General features: G+C 46.6%; 1 protein-coding gene across 1 annotated transcript; it reads right to left on the bottom strand.

Annotated features, from left to right (window-relative positions):
• Positions 1-325: 325 nt before the first annotated feature.
• PIRT (phosphoinositide interacting regulator of transient receptor potential channels) lies at positions 326-15,277 on the bottom strand. The gene is made up of 2 exons (XM_019654414.1): positions 15,172-15,277; positions 326-3,673 (listed from the first exon to the last, which is right to left on the bottom strand). The coding sequence occupies exon 2, from the start codon at positions 3,529-3,531 to the stop codon at positions 3,121-3,123; it is 411 nt and encodes a 136-aa protein (XP_019509959.1). The 5' UTR covers positions 3,532-3,673; positions 15,172-15,277; the 3' UTR covers positions 326-3,120.
• Between the last annotated feature and the right edge of the window lie 4,346 nt (positions 15,278-19,623).

The raw sequence follows: 19,623 nt of genomic DNA, 5'->3' as shown, positions 1-19,623 counted from the left end.
TCTGGAAGGTACTTTTCCTTTTCTTTTTTTGGTCTCAATACTGGACTTGTGAGGGTTGGAAAGAGTCGGGAGCTTCTTCTCTGTCTCCCCCATCAGCATCTCAGAGTAGGGTCATCAGCTTCTATGAGGATCCTGAGGAACCAGGCATGAAACCCACATGGTTGGTCCCCTTTGTCCCAGATGGCTCCCTGGGGTGGGGGAAAGGGGAAGACATGTGGTGATGGGGGTACAGTTTAGAGGAATGAATTAGTGGGTACAGTCTTGGAATTTCTGATGGAGCAGAATGAACACACAGCAGACACCGTTAAGTAGCATAAGTAGAATTCAGTGTTAAGTAGAATGTTGAGTACAATTCAACATTACAACAATTCCTTGAGGGCCTCAGATTTAATTGAACCCTCCCAAACAGAATAGCTATGGGTGGGATAATGCAATCCAGTTAGCCGAACACGTGGATGCCCGTCCTGTCCTCTGACCCACAGGCATGAAAGGAGTCTTGGTGTTGAGTTTTTTCCCCAGAAATGCGGCATCTGACCTGGGCTGCATCCACAGATCAGACACACCCATACCCCAGGCTTCCATGCAGTGCTGGTCTTTAGCAAAAACTCCTCAGCATGATGCTGGCATATTCCTAGATTCACACCCCTATGGGGGATCTCAGTGGGGTTGAATGATACTTGAAGATTTTTCTTCAGAGCCCTTTCCTCACTTTTCCTGCTGAGATACTAGCTTGAGGAGTAGGGAATATGGGCGAGTACTGCAGCAGACTACAACATGAGTTCAGAACTTTCTAGAGTTATCGCTGTCCCCAAACTTCCTTCCACTAAGACACGGGTGATGGCAGCATGCTCCTCCCACATCTGCGCCCAGACCACAAGCTTTTGGGCAGATGAATTGAGACATGAGAGGTGCAGATTCCCGCTGAGCTGGCTGGGAGCACACCTCGTTTGCTCCCATGTAAGAAGCATCAAGGCATGTAGGAGTGATAGTACTGGGCCAATATTGAATCTGCCTTCATGTCAGAGAAAGGAAATAATCGGCGAGCCTGGCCACTTGAGACACTGGAACTACAATTAGTGACAAAGCTCTTGCAACACCTCAAGGATTAATCTTGACCTCCTGTGTGCAGGGGACAGGTGGGCTCAAGAGCCCAGGCGCACTGGATGAATGAGAGACATAGCCATTCTGGGTAAAGCTCAAAGGCCACAGGCTCCCCTAACTTTGGCTCCATGTGACAGGTACCTGCCTCCATGGAATTCCAATAATGCAGAGGGGACAAGGTGAGTTCCTGACTCCGCATATGGAGCCACCATGAAGGATGCAGATACCTGGGGGCCTGTTAGAGAGCGGTTACCATATTGACCAGGAGGCCAGAGGGCTGAGGAGTGAAGGGAGTCAGCTCAAGCCAATGGTGATCACAGTGCAGAACACCTCTCGCTCAGGGCTCATTATCAAATGCTGTCCACTGGGCCTGGGCCTGGCCTAGGGCAACATGGTGGCCACCTTTCACATAGCTACCCCTCCTGGTCTGTCACCTAAGGGCCTCTGACTACTACAGGAAGCCCCAGGTTCTGGGAGCTGCTTAGTAGGCCTTCTAGAAACCCCTTTCCAGTTTTTCCCATACACCCCAGGAAGCTCTCAATGTGCCCCCAGAGAAGCTGCACTGAGGCACTTGGGGAAGCAGGTGAGAAGGAGGCCATAGGAGAGGAGGAAAGGGAACCTTTGGGAGGCTAGAAAATTTGTATGCAGTTTCCTAATTTTATCATGTTCCCCCTCACCCCACCCAGCTTTTGCACAGGCAGTTCCTGCTGTCCCAAATTGCTTCTCCTTTCCCTTCTTTGAGAGCTCAACACGTTTCTTTTGTTCAAAGTTTGGGTGACACAGCAATCTCTCTGTCCTCTCCAAAGTCTGGGTTAGATGCCCTGTCTGGGCTCCCACACTCACCCACATTTCCTCAGTCAAGTGCTCAGCATAGGGTATTCCAATTGCCGTTGGCCTGGCTATATCTCTCACTTTGGAAACAAGGTGAGAGCAGGGACCATGTCTCTTGCTCCCAGACCAGGGCCTGGCCCAAAGCAGGGTTCTCAATAAATGTTTGCTTGTTTGGTGGGTGGGGTTAGGAAGAGGAGGAGTTGGGGTTTTTCAAAAGTGAATTCCATCTCTGGAAGCCTATAGACTATTCGAATGTGGAATTTGATCTTCTTGGTTTTGATTCTTGGTGGAGGTAAAGGAGAGAGCAATCTTATAGAATCCATCTACAGCTCTCCATCTAGCTGTTCTAGAATCAAGGATAGGGGCAAAAAGGAAGTTAGGGCAACATGTACTTGTCCTTGGCTAGTTGTCAAGTTCAGAGGGAAGAGTAATAAAGGAGAAGGAGTTAAAAGGTCAAGAGGAAACTGTGATACTGCCTAGTCCACCCACTGCCTCTGGTGTAAATACTATATAATTGAGAATTGAACTTCCTTGGCTGGCTGACTTCCAGGGCCACGTCCAGGGAAATGTGCCTTCTCAGAAAATGTCTTTCCTGACCCCTTCACTCTTTAGAATGTTTGATACATGTGAATTGTCTGGTCTTTTGAAATGCAAGTCAGTATCTCGCCCACAAAGGGAGCTGGGCTGGCAAACCCAGTGGGTCAGAAGTCAGCCTTCCTTCCCCTCTGTAAAGGACGTCTGATGGTCAGTTTGGTTCTAGAAGTTTGCAAATGTGGACTCCAGCTCAGGCACTCAGATATGTAAACATGAGGTTCTCCTTGGGGCAGAGCCTACCCCAAGGAATTTCCTAGCATGCACTGCACTTGGCAGAGGGAGTTAGATGAGTGACGCCTGGATGCATGACAGGGCATGAGAGCCATGAAAGGAGATGGCTGCGGCCAGGATCTAAGGGAAGCATCAGTAATAACAGAGACTAAATGAGATACATCCTGTTTAGCAACGCACCCTAGCTACGTGGAGGGTGAAGCCCTGAGCTTTTTCTTCCCCACAGGTCCAGGAAGAGGGTTTGCCTGGGTCATTTCTATGGCCAACCCACCACCAAGGAGATGGGATATTGGATGTTGGTCATCAGATCTTCTCCTAGTAGAGATGGCAGGGTGTTGGGGAGGAGAAAAGGTGAGGTCGCCATCAGCGATTTAAGAAGAAGGACTTGAGGCTCTGGAAGAACATTGACTTCTGTCTCTGCTTCTGTTTCTTTTTGATGATGGGTACCCACACCAGTCCACACACCAGCATCATGAGTCCCAGGGACAGGAAAGCAGGTCCTGTCATCTTAAGGACCTCAAGGCTCTTATTACCGAGCCTCACGGTGTAGGCCAAGCAGGTTATGGCCACACCAAACAAAAAGATGGCGCCGCCCACAGACATGATGACGACGGGCTTGCGGTAGATTTCCCAGTTACTCTTGGAAGCGGTGGTCCAGACAGACTCACTCCTAGAGCTGATGCACAGGGAGCTGGCCGTCTGGCTGGGTAGCAGGTCCTTGGATTCTGGAGACTTCTCGTCGACCTCCAGAGCCGTGGGGAGAGCCTCCATCATCACAGCACTTTGGGACAGGTCACCTGGTACCCACAATAGTTAGAAGCAAGGGCGAAGCCAAAGGAATCCTCACACACCCTTTCTGTTCTCAGCATCCGTCTCCAGCCTGGCTCTCAGTGGAGAGTAATACAGGGTTTTTGTGCTGAAGCCAAAAGGAAAATCAAATGAGATCCACATAAATAAGAAACCACCCAAGCTTGTATGTATTTTTCTTTGTAAGAGATAAACATATTATTCTAGTCAACTGCTTTTAGTATATTTAAAACGAAACAATGGTGCCCTTTAAATAAAGTTACAGTTTATTGACTAGCATCTTATTTTCAGACGCAATTACCTTCTAACTATGTGATTTTGAATGAGTTATTGTCTCTGTGCCTCAGTTTTCTTATGTATAAAATGGGATAATACTACTACTTATAGGGTTTTCAAAGGGGTTAACTAAGTTAAAACATGTATACATTGGAACAACATCTAACATATTGCAAGTACTCCATAAATGGTATCATTTGCCCATTAGAATCGTGATAGTCTATACATAAACGTGTGTGTGTGTTTGTGTGTGTGTGTGTGTGTAGTGTCTGTTATGTGCCAGGCACTGCACTAAACATTTTCTTCATCAAATTAAAACCTCACAATACCCCTGTGAATTAAGCACTAGTCCTATTTTACAGATGAGACAGCTAAGACTCAGTGAAGCAATTTATTACGAGGTAAGGAACTGCATGTGAGGTTGCATGTGAACACTGTCTGCTCTTCTCTTAAAACACCAGGCTAGAGAACATCTTTTAGTGCAGCCTGGTCTGTTATGTGGTTTGTCAGCACAGGACAATGATGCTTCAGGCTCAGGGTGTGACCTTCTAAGATCTAAATGTCCCTTTTCCCCACCCACCACGTGAATTACATCAGATCCCCACCTTCCAGGTTCTAGCCTGTGAGGGTATGGAATCAAGCCCAGCAGCCTATTCCATTTTCTCATCAGAGCCTATCCGGAAACCTCACAGTCACCAGAGCGCTTTCATCCCCTGGTCCCCATACAGGGGAGGCAGATGGTCACCTGTGCAGAGCAATTTCAGAGATGCTGAGAGGCACCACTCACCTGCCAAATACTCCACCAAAGTCATGCTGGCTTAAATGCCTTTAAGGTGGGATTAAAACCTTTCATTCCATAATCAGAAATGTGGGTTCAAGTGCAAATGCCTATATATTTGCAATACAGCAATAAGAGCTATATGACTGATTTTAGATACTCTCTTGATATTAAATACTCTCTGTATGTGGGAGGAAGGGGAGGCCGGGAGAGCCCAGGTACCCTTCCTGGGGGTTGTCACCAAGTTATTACCCTGACTCATCTTGGAGTTGTCTACAAAGGATCTAGGACAGTGCTCTGTGACCTAGAGATTCTGTATAGCTTTAATTGAATGAGTTAGTGAATGAATAGCTTTTTCTGCTCCCTCTCTCTCCCACTTCACCCCTCCCTCTCTCCTTTCCCTCCCACCTTCTTTCCTTCCACTGGTCACTTACAATAAATCCAGCTCTTTTTCCAACACTGCTCATACAAACTCTGTTCTTCCTAGCAGGAGCATGGTTCCTCCCCTATGTAAGCTCAGGTGGTCACTGCTCTTCGGGGCCATGCTGGCCACTCTCTCCTCCTGTATCTTGAACCCACAAACTCTCTCACTTTTCTCTGCAGGGCTCCTGCCTGACTGGGATAGCTTTTCATCAGCAGTGCTCTCTCAACCGCTGCTCTTTCTCCCTCCTCTGATTAACTGCCTTTGGTCCTTGGCTTCCATTTCCTTTTCTCCTCCAGGTTTCTCAGGTTCTCCCTCTGACGTCTTCTTTCATGTTTCCTATTGGGGTACCTCAGGCCCCACTCAAGTTAGCATTTATTAATATCCCTCTTGTGAGTGGGATGAGAGAAATTTCTTTCTCCACAGCAAAATGTTCATTGGGGAAGAAGTAGGTTATTCTTTCCAGTTACAATGGCTCCCTGCTACCCACCCCCAAATAGGGTGAAAGCCAGACCTAAGTATGGAGGCAGGGTGCCAGCCGTGGGTGAAAGATAACTTGGGATAAAGGAGATGGTGTCGGAGCTGGTGGCTCCCAAACCCCAACCCTCTGAAACTCGCTGTTTCATTTTTGCCAAGGCACTTCCACACACAGGAGGGTCCTTGGGTGAATGGTTTCTATTTCAAGACTTCCTACGATTGTTAATTTCGAACTAACCCCTTCAGCCCCTGTGCCCTTCCATACAGCTCAGGCCTGAACCACTGGACTAGTGTTCCCTCCCTCTCTGAAGCATAATGCTCCCACTTCCTAGAACAGCAGTTACAGAGCCTTCCCCTTTGACAGGAAGGAAATCGGAATTGTAAAATTGCTATGCTTTCAGAATATAGATATTCACATTCATATACACTCATCTAGAGAGAGGCCATTTGGACATCTGTTTCCAAAGACTTCGAAAAATACGGTGGATGTGCTTTGTCAGTACAGGCACCAGGTGTTCACTTCCCTTTCAATCCTGCGGTGTATTTGCATAAGCTCAGTAGTCATTTTAAAGTGACCTTTTCCCTTGTGGGCTGGGGACCAGGGAGGAGTCATAAAGTGTGTTATGAAATCCTAGCCAGGAAATTTGTGTTATTACTTCAACCTGGTTTCTTAGGTAGACGTTCTGACATCTTCAGTAAGATTTTTTCTCTGGGTAGCCGTTTCCACCACTTGGCAGTGAAGACCCCAGGGCAGGAGGGTTAGTGGCTCTCATATGCTGCAGATGTTTTGATGGAGACATAGGAATGTGGTGGGTCTCACTCAGTAATGCCAGATAAGAGCTGGGCTAGATGGGGAAGGACCTATTCCTGTGAGAGCTGCCTTCTGGGTGTGAGGTGGCCAGTGTGTCACGAGCAGAAAGTGTGCAACTTGAGGCAGAACCACTGCCAGGGATAATGGATTCCTGGACTCTGAGAGAGGGAGGTGTTACTAACTGGGCCTTGCTGGAAGCACTTCACACATGCTCTTTGGCCCTGAGAGGATGACATTCACTTATTCCCATTTTCAAGGGCAGAGACTGAGGCCCAGGGAGATTCATGAGGGTGACTAAAGCACTCCCACTTCTCATGCAGATTGGCTGGGATTCCAGCCACAGTCTCTGGACTCAAAGCTCCTTGCACTAGACCACACTGGTCTGCATGAGTCCTGAGGGTTTTTCAACTATGAGAATGTCTGAGTTTTTCACTCTGGGGTTTCGTTCTGAAGTAAACTAACCTCTCACTGAGAGTGCGTAGATAAGTAATTGTATAGTGACTCACTATACAATAGAGAAATGAGAACACTGTTGTAAGTTTTTCATAACATTAGACTGATTTAATTTAAAGGACTATTTTTACTCTGAGATTATTGAAATATTCTTCAATTTATGAAATGACTGTGATGAAAGATGATCACTGGTTTTGTTAGTATCCGTAGTTGCCAAGATAGAAGGTTGGCCATCCTGTGTAGATCTCTCTCTCTGTCTCTCTCTCTGTCTCTCTCTCTCTCTCTCTCTCTCTCTCTCTCTCTCATACACACACACATCTAAAAATCTAAATTGTAATGGGCCATGAAGTCCCAAAGGATGGCAATCTTTACTTTAATTGATTTACTTAGGAAGAGGGTCCTTGGGATAGTGAATGGGCAGGCAGGGTCAGCCATGGAATGAACACTGTACTGGAAAGAATCACTTGCAGTGTCTGCATGTGACGGAAAGATCTAGGTCTTGGACATCAGAGGAACTGCTGTTTGAACCCAGTTTGCCTCCTCTAAGCTCTGGGACATTAAGCAGGTAACTTATAGCCCCCCCGCCCCCGCCACCGTACAGATAATAGAATATCTGCTCACAGGGTTGTGGTGACTATCAAATTTTACAAAACACTACTGCATTGTGTGACATATTACAGGTGTTCAAGAAATGGCCCTGGTTGCTATTATAATTTTTTTTGGTCCCTGTTTTGTCATCTGTAGAATGAAGAAGTTGGACTAAAGGACTTCTGAAGTTATTTCAGATAGGTCCATAGGTGGAATCAAACTGGAATTCTGAGTCTAGGCTTCCTGCAAATCACCAACTCAGGGGCAGTCTGAGTTTTATAGCATTTTATTGAAGTCCTAAAAGATCCTACTTTTTTTCTAATACAAGGGTTTCTCAACAGTGGCACTATTGACATGTTGGGCCTGATAACTCTTTCTTTTAAGGGTTGTCCTGTGCATTGTATGATATTTAGTAGCATTCCTGGCCTCTACCTACTAGATACCTGTTGCCTGACAGCCGAATTCTATAAACACGTCCCCCTGCATTTAGCCTCTAATCCCATTTAGCTATGAGAGAAAAGCCTCGGTGTGACCAGAGGCCGATAAGACTCCCTCTGAGGAGTGTCTCAAGGTGTATTGGGACCTGTTGGAATGCTAACAGTTAATCTCCTCTGGGAGGACACAGTAACAAGGTGTCCTGGGGCTATGTGGTGGATATGTGAAGGCATAGCATATGCTGGAACATAATGGATATGTTAATGAAAAAGGCTTTGAGGCACAGACCTCAAACAGATGCTAATTTGATTGACAGCAGTTTTACTTCTTTGAAAGTTCTCAATAAAAACCAAGCCTCAACCAGGTTCGGTGGCTCAGTCTGACTCTCTGAAGGCTGAGTCCCTTGGTCTCGCACTTAAATATTACTTCTGTCTCTGTCTCTTTATTCAATCTGCGTCGCCCGTCTCGTGTCCCATTTGCCCTTGCCACGCAGGACGTGACAGATACCCAGTAACATTTCCCCCCTTCTACTCACAATAATCAAAAATATCTCCAGACCTTGCCAAATGCCTCCTGGGGAGCAAAATCTATCTGTTTGAGAACCACTGCTGCCTGCTGGCCTTTTCCTCCCTCCTAGCTTGCAAACTGCCCAAGGCCAAGGCTAAGTTTACTCACCCTCCACCCACCAGTGTCCAACAGTGTTCACCACCTGGCACTCAGCAAGTGATCAAAAGATTTGGCCCCAATGCTGCAGCTTGGTGAGGGACCTGGCAACACCTGGAGAGCTGGTCCAGTGAGAAGAACCACACTTTCAGGTTTGGGCTAAGTTTCTGGGGCTTTGATTTGCCATGTGTCTTTTTTTTTTTTTTTTAACTGAGCCATCCTGCCACCTGTTGGCAGCTCAGCGGCAGCTCAGCTCTGTCCAGGAATCAAACCGCTGTTGTTCAGAGCTCACACTCTTGAGCGAGCTCTTAACCGACTGAGCCACTCGGCCAGCCCTCTGGGGCTTTGATGTGAATGTCTCAGTGTTATTCACCCCTGCAGTGAGTTGAATTGTCCACCCAGTACCTCAGAATGTGACCTTATTTGGAATAAGGGTCTTTGCATATATAATTAAGGTAAGGATCTTCAGGTAAGAGACAGTGGGCCTCTTGGACTAAGCACAGATTTGAATGTTGGGCAGCACTTTGAGAAGGGGTATAGGTCCTTCTCACCTAGAGGCCACCTTTGGCGTGTCAGGGGGCAGTTTAGCAGGTGGAACTTATTTGGAGAACACAACTAGGAATGGGCAGGCTGCAGGTTGGCACCCTGGTCCGGGACTAGGCAGCAATGAGAAGGAAAGAATGACAACCCCACACATGAAAACATTCTTGAACCTCCAAACAGGATGCTGACCAAGAGAAGCCAGACACACTTCTATTTACATAAAATTTTATTTACATAAAATTAAAAAAACATAAGACAATTGATGCTATCAGAGGTTAGGATAATAGTTACCTCTGGTGGGTGGGGGTAGTGTCTGAAAGCAGGAGACTTGTAGGGTGCTGGTAATGTTTTGATTCTTGAACTGGCTACAGCTGGTGACATGGGTGTGCACTATTTGAGCTGTATACTTATGATATGACTACTTTCCTGTGTGTATATTAAAGATCAATAAAATGTTTAAACAGAGATAATTAAAAGATATAACTAAATGCAATATGTCCCTTTCTTTGGGTTCTGACTAGAACAAACCAATTGTACAAAGACATTTTGGGATACTTTTAGGGAAGTTTGAATGTGGATTGGGTATTAGATGACATTAAGGATTTAAAATGTGCATTCAGTCTAATAATGATATTGTGGACACATAAGAAAATGTCTTTATAGATACTGAGATGCATCTTGAAACAACACAGAGATGAACTGTTGTGATGCCATGATCACATGAAAACATCAAACTTTAAATCAAATATGACAAAATAAAAATTATCAAATCTAGATGGTGGATGTAAGGAAGTTCATTATATTACTAGCTCTACTTTTATGTATGTTTGCAAATGTTCATAATAAATGAGAGGCTGACTACACAATTGGACAATGACCTGACTATACTTTTGTATAAAAATAAAACTCTGACCCACAGTCTGCAGCAACCAGGCCAGGAAACCAACCCCTACTCTACAGTAACCAGAGCAGGAAGCTAGCCTATTATTATATCTGTAAGTCAGACTGTTATCTCCAGCAACCAGCCCAGCAAGCCAAACAATAACCAAGGACAATCGATTTTTGACAAATGCACCAAAGCAATTCAATGGAAAAGGAAAACCATTTCACCATTTACTGCTGGAACAAATAGATATTCACATGGGAAAAAAAAATGAAACTTGATCCCATCTCATACCATCAACAAATATTAATTCAAAATGAATCATGGACATAACTTGAACATAAATGCTAAAACTATAAAGCTTTTAGAAGAAAATATAGGAGAACATCTTTGTGACATAGAGGCAGGTAAAATTTCTTAGGACAGAGAAGACAATAACCAAGAAAGAAAAAAATCAACAAATTAGATTTTATCATAATGGAAAACTCATGCTCATTAAAAGCTACTAAGAAGAAAATGAATAGGCAAGCTATGCACTGGGAAAAAATTTTTTGCAAAATGTGTATTTGTCAAAGGATTTGTATCTGGAATATATAAGAACTACTACAATTTATGAAAACACAAACAGCCCAATTTCAATAATGGGTAAAAGATTTGGAAAGACTTGTTTCAAAGGAAGACAAATAAATGAACAAGAAACCCATGAAAAAGTGCTTGACGTTGATATTCCACACACAAAAAAAACACAAATTAAAACCACAATGAGATGCAGCCACACATTCACTAGAATGGTTCAAATTTTCAGTTCTCACACTACCAGCCATTGGTGAGATGTAGAACAGCCAGAGCTGTCACACACTGTTGGTGGGAATATAAAATGGCACAGCTGCTTGGAAAAAAGTTTGATAGTTTCTTACAAAGTTAAGCATATACCTACCCTTTAGTTCAGCAGTGCCACTCTTGGATATTTTTTTGTTGTTGTCCAAGAGAAATGAAAACCTATGTCCTTGAAAGGCTTGTTTAAGAATATTCATAATAACTTTATCCATAATAGTCAAAACCAGAAAACAACCCAAATGTCCATGAGTAGAAGAAAAGAGCAACAGCAACGATAGAATACTACTACGCAACAAAAAGGAACTAACTTCTGACACACACATTGCATGAATGAGTCTCATAGATACACTGGGGGAAAGGAGTCAGACATAAAAGAGTATGTATAGTGTATGTTTCCATTTATACGACATTCTAGAACGTCTAAGGAGTAATCTAAGATGACAAAACTCAAAACAGTGGTTGTAACTGTGGGGAGGAACTCACTGGGATTTTCTGGGGTGGATGAAAATGTTCTGTCTCATGGTATTGATATGAGATACATGGGGAATCCATTTGCCAATATGGTGCACTAAAATTTGTGCATTTCCATGTGTGTAAATTAAACTCCAGAAAAAAGCAACTGCAAAAGTCTTAATAATAATAATTGAGTGGATCAGGGTGGGGAGCAGGTAGAAGCGTAGCTAAACCTAAAATAGCATAATGTTGATAATGGTTGAAGTCATATGATGACAGATAAGGGGTAGGGGCAGGAAGCACTTTACCCCAGAATAAGGAAAGTACTGGTGCGAGTAGGGACAAAGTGACACCAGAATAGGGTAGAGACATTAGAGGGAAATTTATGAGGTGATGAGTCACCTGGCTCTTGTGGGAAAGACTATGTAACTGATTCTGAAAGGAAGGAAAGGTACTTCATGGAGAAATTGGGAATTGGTGCCAGGAGATGGAAATGAAGTGGAGATGGAGAAGGAGATGGAAATGAGATGAAGGATGGAGATGGAGATAGGGAGAGAGGGAGGGTAGGAGGAAGGGGCATCTTTTTCAACGTGTCTCTGGAAAGATACCATTCCTTGAAGGAACACACAGACTTTCAGGGAGCCGGGGTGGGGGGGGCTTGGGCAGAGCAAAGACTGGGTTTGATTGGTGAAGGAGCACATCTAAAGGGAGGGACCCATGGGACTGTCTCTTAATCTTGTTAGCGCTGGTCTACTTATCTACCACGTATTTGTAATTACTTGGAAACACTGCCTGCATACGTATATCGTTTCAACGTCTGACTGTTTACCTTGTACCCCCCAGGTTGCTAAACAGCTCTCCACTAAAGCACCCACCCACACTGCAACAAACACTTTTTAAGCAACTCGTGTGTGCCATCCTCTGCTAGACACCAAGTTGTAGGTGACTAAGACAATGTTCCTCTCCACAGAGGAGCTCGAGGCATGTGCATTTCCTCACTTAGTGGCATGTCTGAGAAATGAGGTGAAGAGATGTCTCAAATGAAAGAGGAGAGAACTGACAGGGAAATGCTGGCTTTTTCTCACGCACTCATATGCGTTCATCCCCCAACATAGAGTTTGGTGGTGTGTGTGGAGTCTGCAACAATGAGCGTCCAAGATAATAAGGGCCAATTACTTTTCCCTCCAGTAGATTCTTGAGTATCTGAAATGCCCCACTTAATGGGAATGGCAGTTGAAAGTAAAGTAAGTGAATTATTGCCCTGGAGATGAACAGATACGTGTCTGTATTCACAGGACCAGAAGCTCTTAATTCCCTCCCAGGTTCCTTGAGGGCCTGGCTGGGCTTCCTCAACTTCCTGTGCCCTCAAACAAGTAGCTCAGTGCTTTGCTGAGGCTAGGGACTCAGCGAACACTTGTTAAATGATTCAATAAATAGGGAAGCTATGGCAGAAGGGGTCATCACTGCAACTGTCAAGTCACCACTCCTGTTCCTGCCCACCCAACTGTTGTCAACAATACCCTTTGTTCTTAGTGTGAGGGTGGTAGGATGGCACTAGCTAACAAGGGGTCACAAGAGGCAGTTGGAAGGAGCCAGGCGGGACTGCCGACCAGCCCCCTCCTCTTCCCACCTCACCGAGACTGGCTGCCCTCTGGCTGACATTCTTGAAGTCTTCAAGGTGCCCGAGCAGCTTCACCAAAGCAGAAGAAACAAACAGTGTGTTGGGGAGGGTCGACACTTTTCATACAATAGCATATTGGCCATTTACTGGACTCTTACTATATGCTGGGAACCATGCTGCCTGCTTTTTCTGCATCGCCTTGTCTAATCTTCTGGACCAGGTGCCGAGGAAGGGACGATTAGTAGCCCATTTTGCAGTGAGGAAACTGAGGATCAGAGAGGTTCAGTGACTAGCCCAAAGTTACTCAGCAGGTGAGTAGCCAGGATCTGAAGGGGATTTTTGGAGCCTGCCTATTCCAGTTTACCTGCTCCCCTTTGGGACAGTTTTGATTTTCATTTCAAACTGAGGGAACAGTGAGTGGAGAGGACCCTTGAAATGGGACAGTGAACAGAACTGCGGTGGTGGCTGCCTTGGGGAGGGGCTCGGCCTGGAACTGCTGGGTGGAGCAGCTGAGGACATGGGCCTGAAGCTGGGCACCCAGGAGCCAGCGCCAGCAGAGCAGAAAAGCCCTGTGACAGAGCGGCCACAAAGTCACCACCACCATCATCCAACAGAGCACACAATGCCTGGTACAATCAGCCTTCTTCATGTGGTACATCTCTTTTAATCCTCATAGCTCTAAGAGGGCGGTACTCTTACTATCATCCCTGTTTTACAGATAAGGAAACTGAGGCTCAGAGCTGCCGGACCCCAAATCCTGGCTTTTTATGTGCCGTACTTACCCTACGTTCTCAAGGATGCAGCTCTGCCTTTTTCTCTTTTCCTGCGTTATCTTCCCTCCCAGTGTCCCACCACCCCTGTACTGGCACAGGTTCACCTCAGCAGTCATTCCCCCGCCCTTCCCCGGCCCCTCCCTCCCTTGAATGTGATGAAACACCATCAATATTAATAGGTTCCCGATTTAGCCAATAAAATTACAAAATGCCCAGTTAAATTTGCATTTCAGATAAATAATGAATGCTTTTTTTCATATAAGAATGCTCCAAATATTGCACGAGACATACTTATATTAAAATTTTATTTGTCATTTATGAGAGATTTCCATTTAACTGGCATCCTTGTATTCTATCTTGCAACCCTGATATGATAAGAGGCCCCTCTGTGCTTGGGCCTGGCATTATCTACCCCTTCCCAAGCTTGTCCTCCCCGATAGGAGCTGGACTATTCTTGGAATTGCAAGGACCAAAAGCAAAGGAGAGAGAGGGCATACACTGCTTCAAAGCGAGGAGGCTGGGCCCTAGAGAGCAGGGTCAGCTGGTGGCAGAAGAGGGGAGGGCCGGCCACAAAATGCAAGTGGCAGAAATAAGATGATTTCTTATTCTCGAGAAAGGGTGGTTTTTGAAAAAAAATTCCCGAGATGTGGAGGGTGTTGCTGTTTCCCCAGCGGAGTCCCCACACGCCCCACCCAGCTGTCAGTGCTAGTCGTTGCCCTCCTCTCAACAGGACATTCAGTTGGTGACCGCCACCCTCTGATAAGGTCAGTGAGGCCCAGTGCCTGGACTGATAAAGTAGAGGCCAGAGCATTTCTGAATACACTGCTGCTGTTACCAAGGCACAGCTACCACCTGTCACCTGCTCACAGAGCTTCTAGGAAGGAAAGTTCTCCAAAGGTCATACTCAACCTAGACTGTGCCACTCACCTCCTTTTTTATGCCACACAGCCAGCGCCCAGGCTCTGCCCAGTAACAAGGTGGGAAAATAGCTCAGGAGATAGTCTGCCTTTACCCGGACATGTTTGCCCTACATATTTTTACCATGTTTATATGTGCCTGTCTTGTCTCCCCTTTCTGAGATGAAGACTGCCCCAGTCGGCATGCTGTACCTTATCTTCCCGGCACCTGCCCTGGGCACCTGTCACACCTGAAGCAGGGAGGGATGGGCAGACCCCGAGGTCTGATATGGAATGTCAGGAGGACGGTCTGGGTCTGAGGACCCACCCATGCACTCTGGCACCTGAGAGTGGCTTGCACTTCATTGTCTGGCTATTTTTACTCCTGCCTCTGCCCAGGTTTGGGCGTGTGGTCCCTGCCCTGCCCTTCCCCTCAATGGCTGCCAAGGGTGAAGGCTGGATGCGACACACACAGCTTCCCATCTCACTGGGGATTCTCACTGGGCAGCCCTCTCCTGCCTGTTGGCAGCTGGTTCACCCCCTCCCAAGGCATAGTGCCCTCTCCTTTGCCTGTCATTCACGTTTGCCTTTCAACTCCAGCTCAAAGACTCAACACACTCTAAAGCAAAGTTAAAACCAGCTCATGCCTCCAGGGAAATGGAAGGAAGGACAGAGGGGATGGATCCCCTCCTTACTTACTGTCCTGATGTCCCGGGGGAGGATGGGAGACCTGGGAATCACAGGCAGTTTGCAATGAGTTGCTGTTCAAGTTCTTCACCCCAGCCAGAAAAGCCTCCCTGGCCCCATCCAGGAGCCAGAGGCCGGTGTGCAGCGGATCCCAGCCACTGAGCAGGCTCCAGCGGGGATGAGCTCACCAGGATATGGGGTAATGGGTTAACCCTTTGCAGGCTGCTGGCACAGGCACTCGGAATGTGGCTTTGTCTCAGCTCTGCTCAGCCACTATTAGATGAATCTTGTGAAAAATTAATGAAGCCTCTCTGCAGTCTGTCTTCAAGTTTGGGTGGAATGTGCATTAGGTTGGCGCATGGGCAGGGCTGCTTCTCCTGACCCAGGCTCAGAACTCAAGAGACGCAGAGTTTCTGGGTTGGCGGAATGTGTGATGGTGATGGGTTTACCAAAGGGTGGATTACTCAGAGGCTATGCTAGCTCTGTCCAGTGCAGGCCTTGAGACGACAAGATCTGGGAGCTCTGTTTGTTCTGGATGTTGGAGAGAGCACATGTAGATTTATTTAATGTCCTCAGTTCCAAGATGGCAACCACTGGGAACTTCCCAATGCCTACAGGTGGGCACGACATGTGACAAAATGCCAGGAGCCCACAGCAGAAGGCACGATGAGCACACGGAGTCCCACCCCACCCCAGGCCCGGACATCTCTGAACTGGGGCAAAGCACCATATTCACACTTGCTTCTCCCATCTTTCCTGATGGCTTTTCATATTATGGTGATAAGAGAATAATGGAAATCACTGCACAGATAGGGAAGGGGCGTCCATCTCTATAAACAGTTATCAAATTGTGCTTGCAGAAGCTAGGTGTGAGGTATTGGGTTGCCCATTCTCAAGATGCTGAGGGGTACCCTGAAGCCAATAAAATGCTCCAACATCCTGAAAGCCAGGCCGGTCCTGCCCTTCTCCACACTCACTGGTTGTTAGCCACGGGGTGAGGGAGGTCCTGGCCACTGGTCACAGTACCCTGGGGGCTTCCTCTGTGGTCTGTAAGGGAGGCTGTCTCAGGAGTGATTGGGGACACAGAAGGCCAGGGAGGGAGTAAGCCTCTTCCATCTCCGGCATCTTGATTTCCGTACCTGTGAAACGAACAGGAACTTTCCACACTGGGAAGGCTCTGCAGAGCTTGATGTGTGACAAACGGATAGAGAAGCACACAGCTAAGACAGCTGCCGCAAGGGGGTCAGGCTGAGTGGGTTTTGCTCTGTGTTGCTCTGTGAAATATGAGCATTCTCTCTCAGGGAATTTGAGTCCCAAGGAACTTGACTAGAAGGTTTTTGGGGATGGTGCTTGCACTGCTGTGGATACCCCCGCTTTCATGTGCAGTCAGTTTGTTAAACCCAGTGGGCTGGCTTGTGAGGAAACCGTGGAGTGAATTATTTTGCAATGCAAATAACCAAATCTTTATTTTTTCCCTTAGTTCAGACTCCTGTGCTCTCCCCACCCTCCGTAGGGCGTGGCAGCATGGTGTCCAAATAGCCATCAGGAAGACAAACCCTCATGGAGTACTTCTCCATATCAGGCATTAGTCTAAGCACTTTATATGCACAATACCTCATCATTTATTCCCCCAAATCACCATAGGAGGTATGTATGTGAGGTAGGTTGCTATCCTTATATTTGGCTTTAAACAAATTACTTAACTTCTCTGAGCTTTAATTTCTTCATTTATTGAGAATTACTAGCAACTATCACATTCATTTAATAAATGAAGAGTTTTTATGAGGATCGAATAATAAAAGGCACATATATATATAATACAGTCAGCCCTCTGTGTGCTCAGTTTCCACATTTGCGAAGTTAGCCAACCATGGATCAAAACTAGTCAAAAAAGGGCCGGCCGAGTGGCGCGATGGTTAAGAACTGGCTTGGGATGTCAGAGGGCCCTGGTTCGGATCCCACATATGAGGGCCAGTGACACTGCCCTCCACAGCTAAGATGCTGAACAACAGCTCAACCTGGAGCTAGGCTGCCATGAGTCCCCGGCGACGGCGTAGGCTGCAGCCCCTGTGGCAGTGGGTTGCCATGGGCTACCGTGTGTGGCCAGCAGCCAGCGGGAGCGGCCAGCAGCCGCCGTGAGTTGCCGTCCAGAAGCCGGCGACTGATCTGCCTCGCCCAGGAAGAGCGCAATGATGGTGCCAACTTGGGCCAGTGAAGCAACGTCCTCCACAACTAGACTGAAGAACAAAAGGACAGCAACTTGTCTGTTCCCCTTCCCCCAATTCCCCAGCGCTGTTCCCATCCCCCCAATTCCCCAATAAAATCTTGTAAAAAAAAAAAAGTTACGTGTCTGCTGACACATACTACGTAGTCAGGCCTACAATGGTGCAGATGGTTGCTCTGTACTGAACATGTACAGATGTTTGTTCCTGTCATTATTCCCTAAACAATACAGCATGGTGACTATTTAGATAGGATTTCCATTGTATTAGGTATTATAAGTAATCTAGAGATGGCTTACAGTATATGAAAGGATGTGCATGGGTTATAAATACTATGCCATTTTATAGAAGGGACTTGAGCATCCTTGGATTTTGGTATCTGCAGGAGTCCTGGAACCAATCCCCCAAGGATACTGAGGGATAGCTGTAAATATAGTATATGTATGTATATAATATACATATACATATATAAATATATATGCAAATTAGGGGGGACTTGGGTCCAGGAGGAAGAGTCCTGGTACAAGTTGTGATGTCTGCAGGCTCCTCCCCAGCAGGACAGAGCAGGAGGTGTGAGAAGCCAGCTGGGCCCTTGGGCAGTGGACTCTACATATCCTGGGAGGAAGGGTTGCTGCTGCAGTTGTGACATCAAACAGGCAGAAAGCAGGCATGAGGACTACCTGGGGAGGCTTTGGCCCTCTTCTTCAGAGTTCCCCAACTTCTTATCCTGGAGCCCCTAGCTGCTCTGGCTCAAGTTTGCTCCCCTTACCTGGCTAGCCCCATTCCAAGCCCTGATGATATGACAGGGTGACCAGACACCCAGGTTAGCCCAGGGCTGACAGATTTCCTGGGATATGACACGGGACTTTCAGTGCTAAAACCAGGCCAGTTCCAAGCAGGCCAGGATGAATTGGTTACTTTCATAAAAACCTGTGGAGCCCCTGTGCCTGTGCACACAAGCTCTCTTGGCCTGGAACGCCCTTTCCGCCTGTCTTCGTTTAGCTAACCCACCCAGTTTGGCCTCTCGCTCTCTGCAACCCTCCCTGAGCCCTGGCTGCGTTCAGAGCCCCTCCTCTGGGCCGTCACATTGTTTTTCAGCTCTATTACACTTCCTGACTATGGTCTGCCCCCCCCCCCCGAAACAAATTATTTAATGAAACCTCATTTATCCACAATCCAGCTTCAACAACTATCAATGCTCATTCTTTTTTCATTTGTCTCCCTCCTACTTTTTTTTTCTTTTTAGTATTTTTAAGCAAATCCCAGACATCTCATCTTTAGTTAATTTTTGCAAGTGGAGATGTGTATCTCTAACAGATAAAGATTTGTTCCTTCCTTTCTCCCTCTTTTCAAAAACAATAACCACAACAGCATCACTATCATACATGAAATTTAAACATTCCTGAATGTTAGTGCCCATTCCACATGTCCCTCACTGTCTCAAAAACATCTTTTTTATGGTCAGTTTTCTATAAAGCAAGATCCTAGCAAGTGCCAGCGCTCGCGGTAGCCACATCTCCCAAGGCTCACTTCATCCTTAGTAGCCATGCCCTCCTCTGGTCACACCATTTAGTTATTGACTGTAATCAGATTGTCTGCCTCAGAGAAGTCCCACATTCTGGACTTGGCTGGCTGCTTGCTCACGGACCACAGAACATTTTCCTCTATTCTGCAAGGGCCTCGTCTTGTCTCAATGTCCACTGTAGCCTGGGATCCTAGCACAGTGATTTGACCCAGATGAGGTGCCCAGCCAATGTGGAATAAATGGCCAGTGAACATTCAGCGGGGTACCTTACAATTTATAGAAGACTTTGCCTGGACGCCATTTGGTCCTCATTGGAGCCCCATGACACAGGCAGGGCCACATTTTGTATTTGCTTCTCAGTTGCACTGCTGTGACAGGTCACCAAGACTGGGGACTCAGAATGCAGTGGTCATGTCCATCCTCCCCTCTCTGCCTTTCACACCAAGTCACAGGGATTCACAAATAGGGATTCTCATATGAACTACAGATCTCTGAGTCCTCTTCAGAGGAACTCTCCCTGAGTGGGAGTTTTCCCCAGTCCTGGGTATCCCCTGCCAAGGCCAGCCCAGAAGGGCAGCAGGTTCTAATTATGGGGAGGGAGCCTGGGCTTGGGGCCAGCAAGGAAAGGGAGCAGGCAGGGGCCATACCATTGGCTGTGGGGCTACACAGCTAACGAAGGAAGAGGTGTCTATGTCCTTGTCTTTCTCCATGTTTGCT

This window comes from Hipposideros armiger, unplaced genomic scaffold (assembly GCF_001890085.2).
Source record: "Hipposideros armiger isolate ML-2016 unplaced genomic scaffold, ASM189008v1 scaffold_222, whole genome shotgun sequence".
Lineage (NCBI taxonomy): Eukaryota > Metazoa > Chordata > Mammalia > Chiroptera > Hipposideridae > Hipposideros > Hipposideros armiger.
The sequence above is the reverse complement of the archived record's forward strand: the minus strand, read 5'-3'. Positions and strand labels throughout refer to the sequence as shown.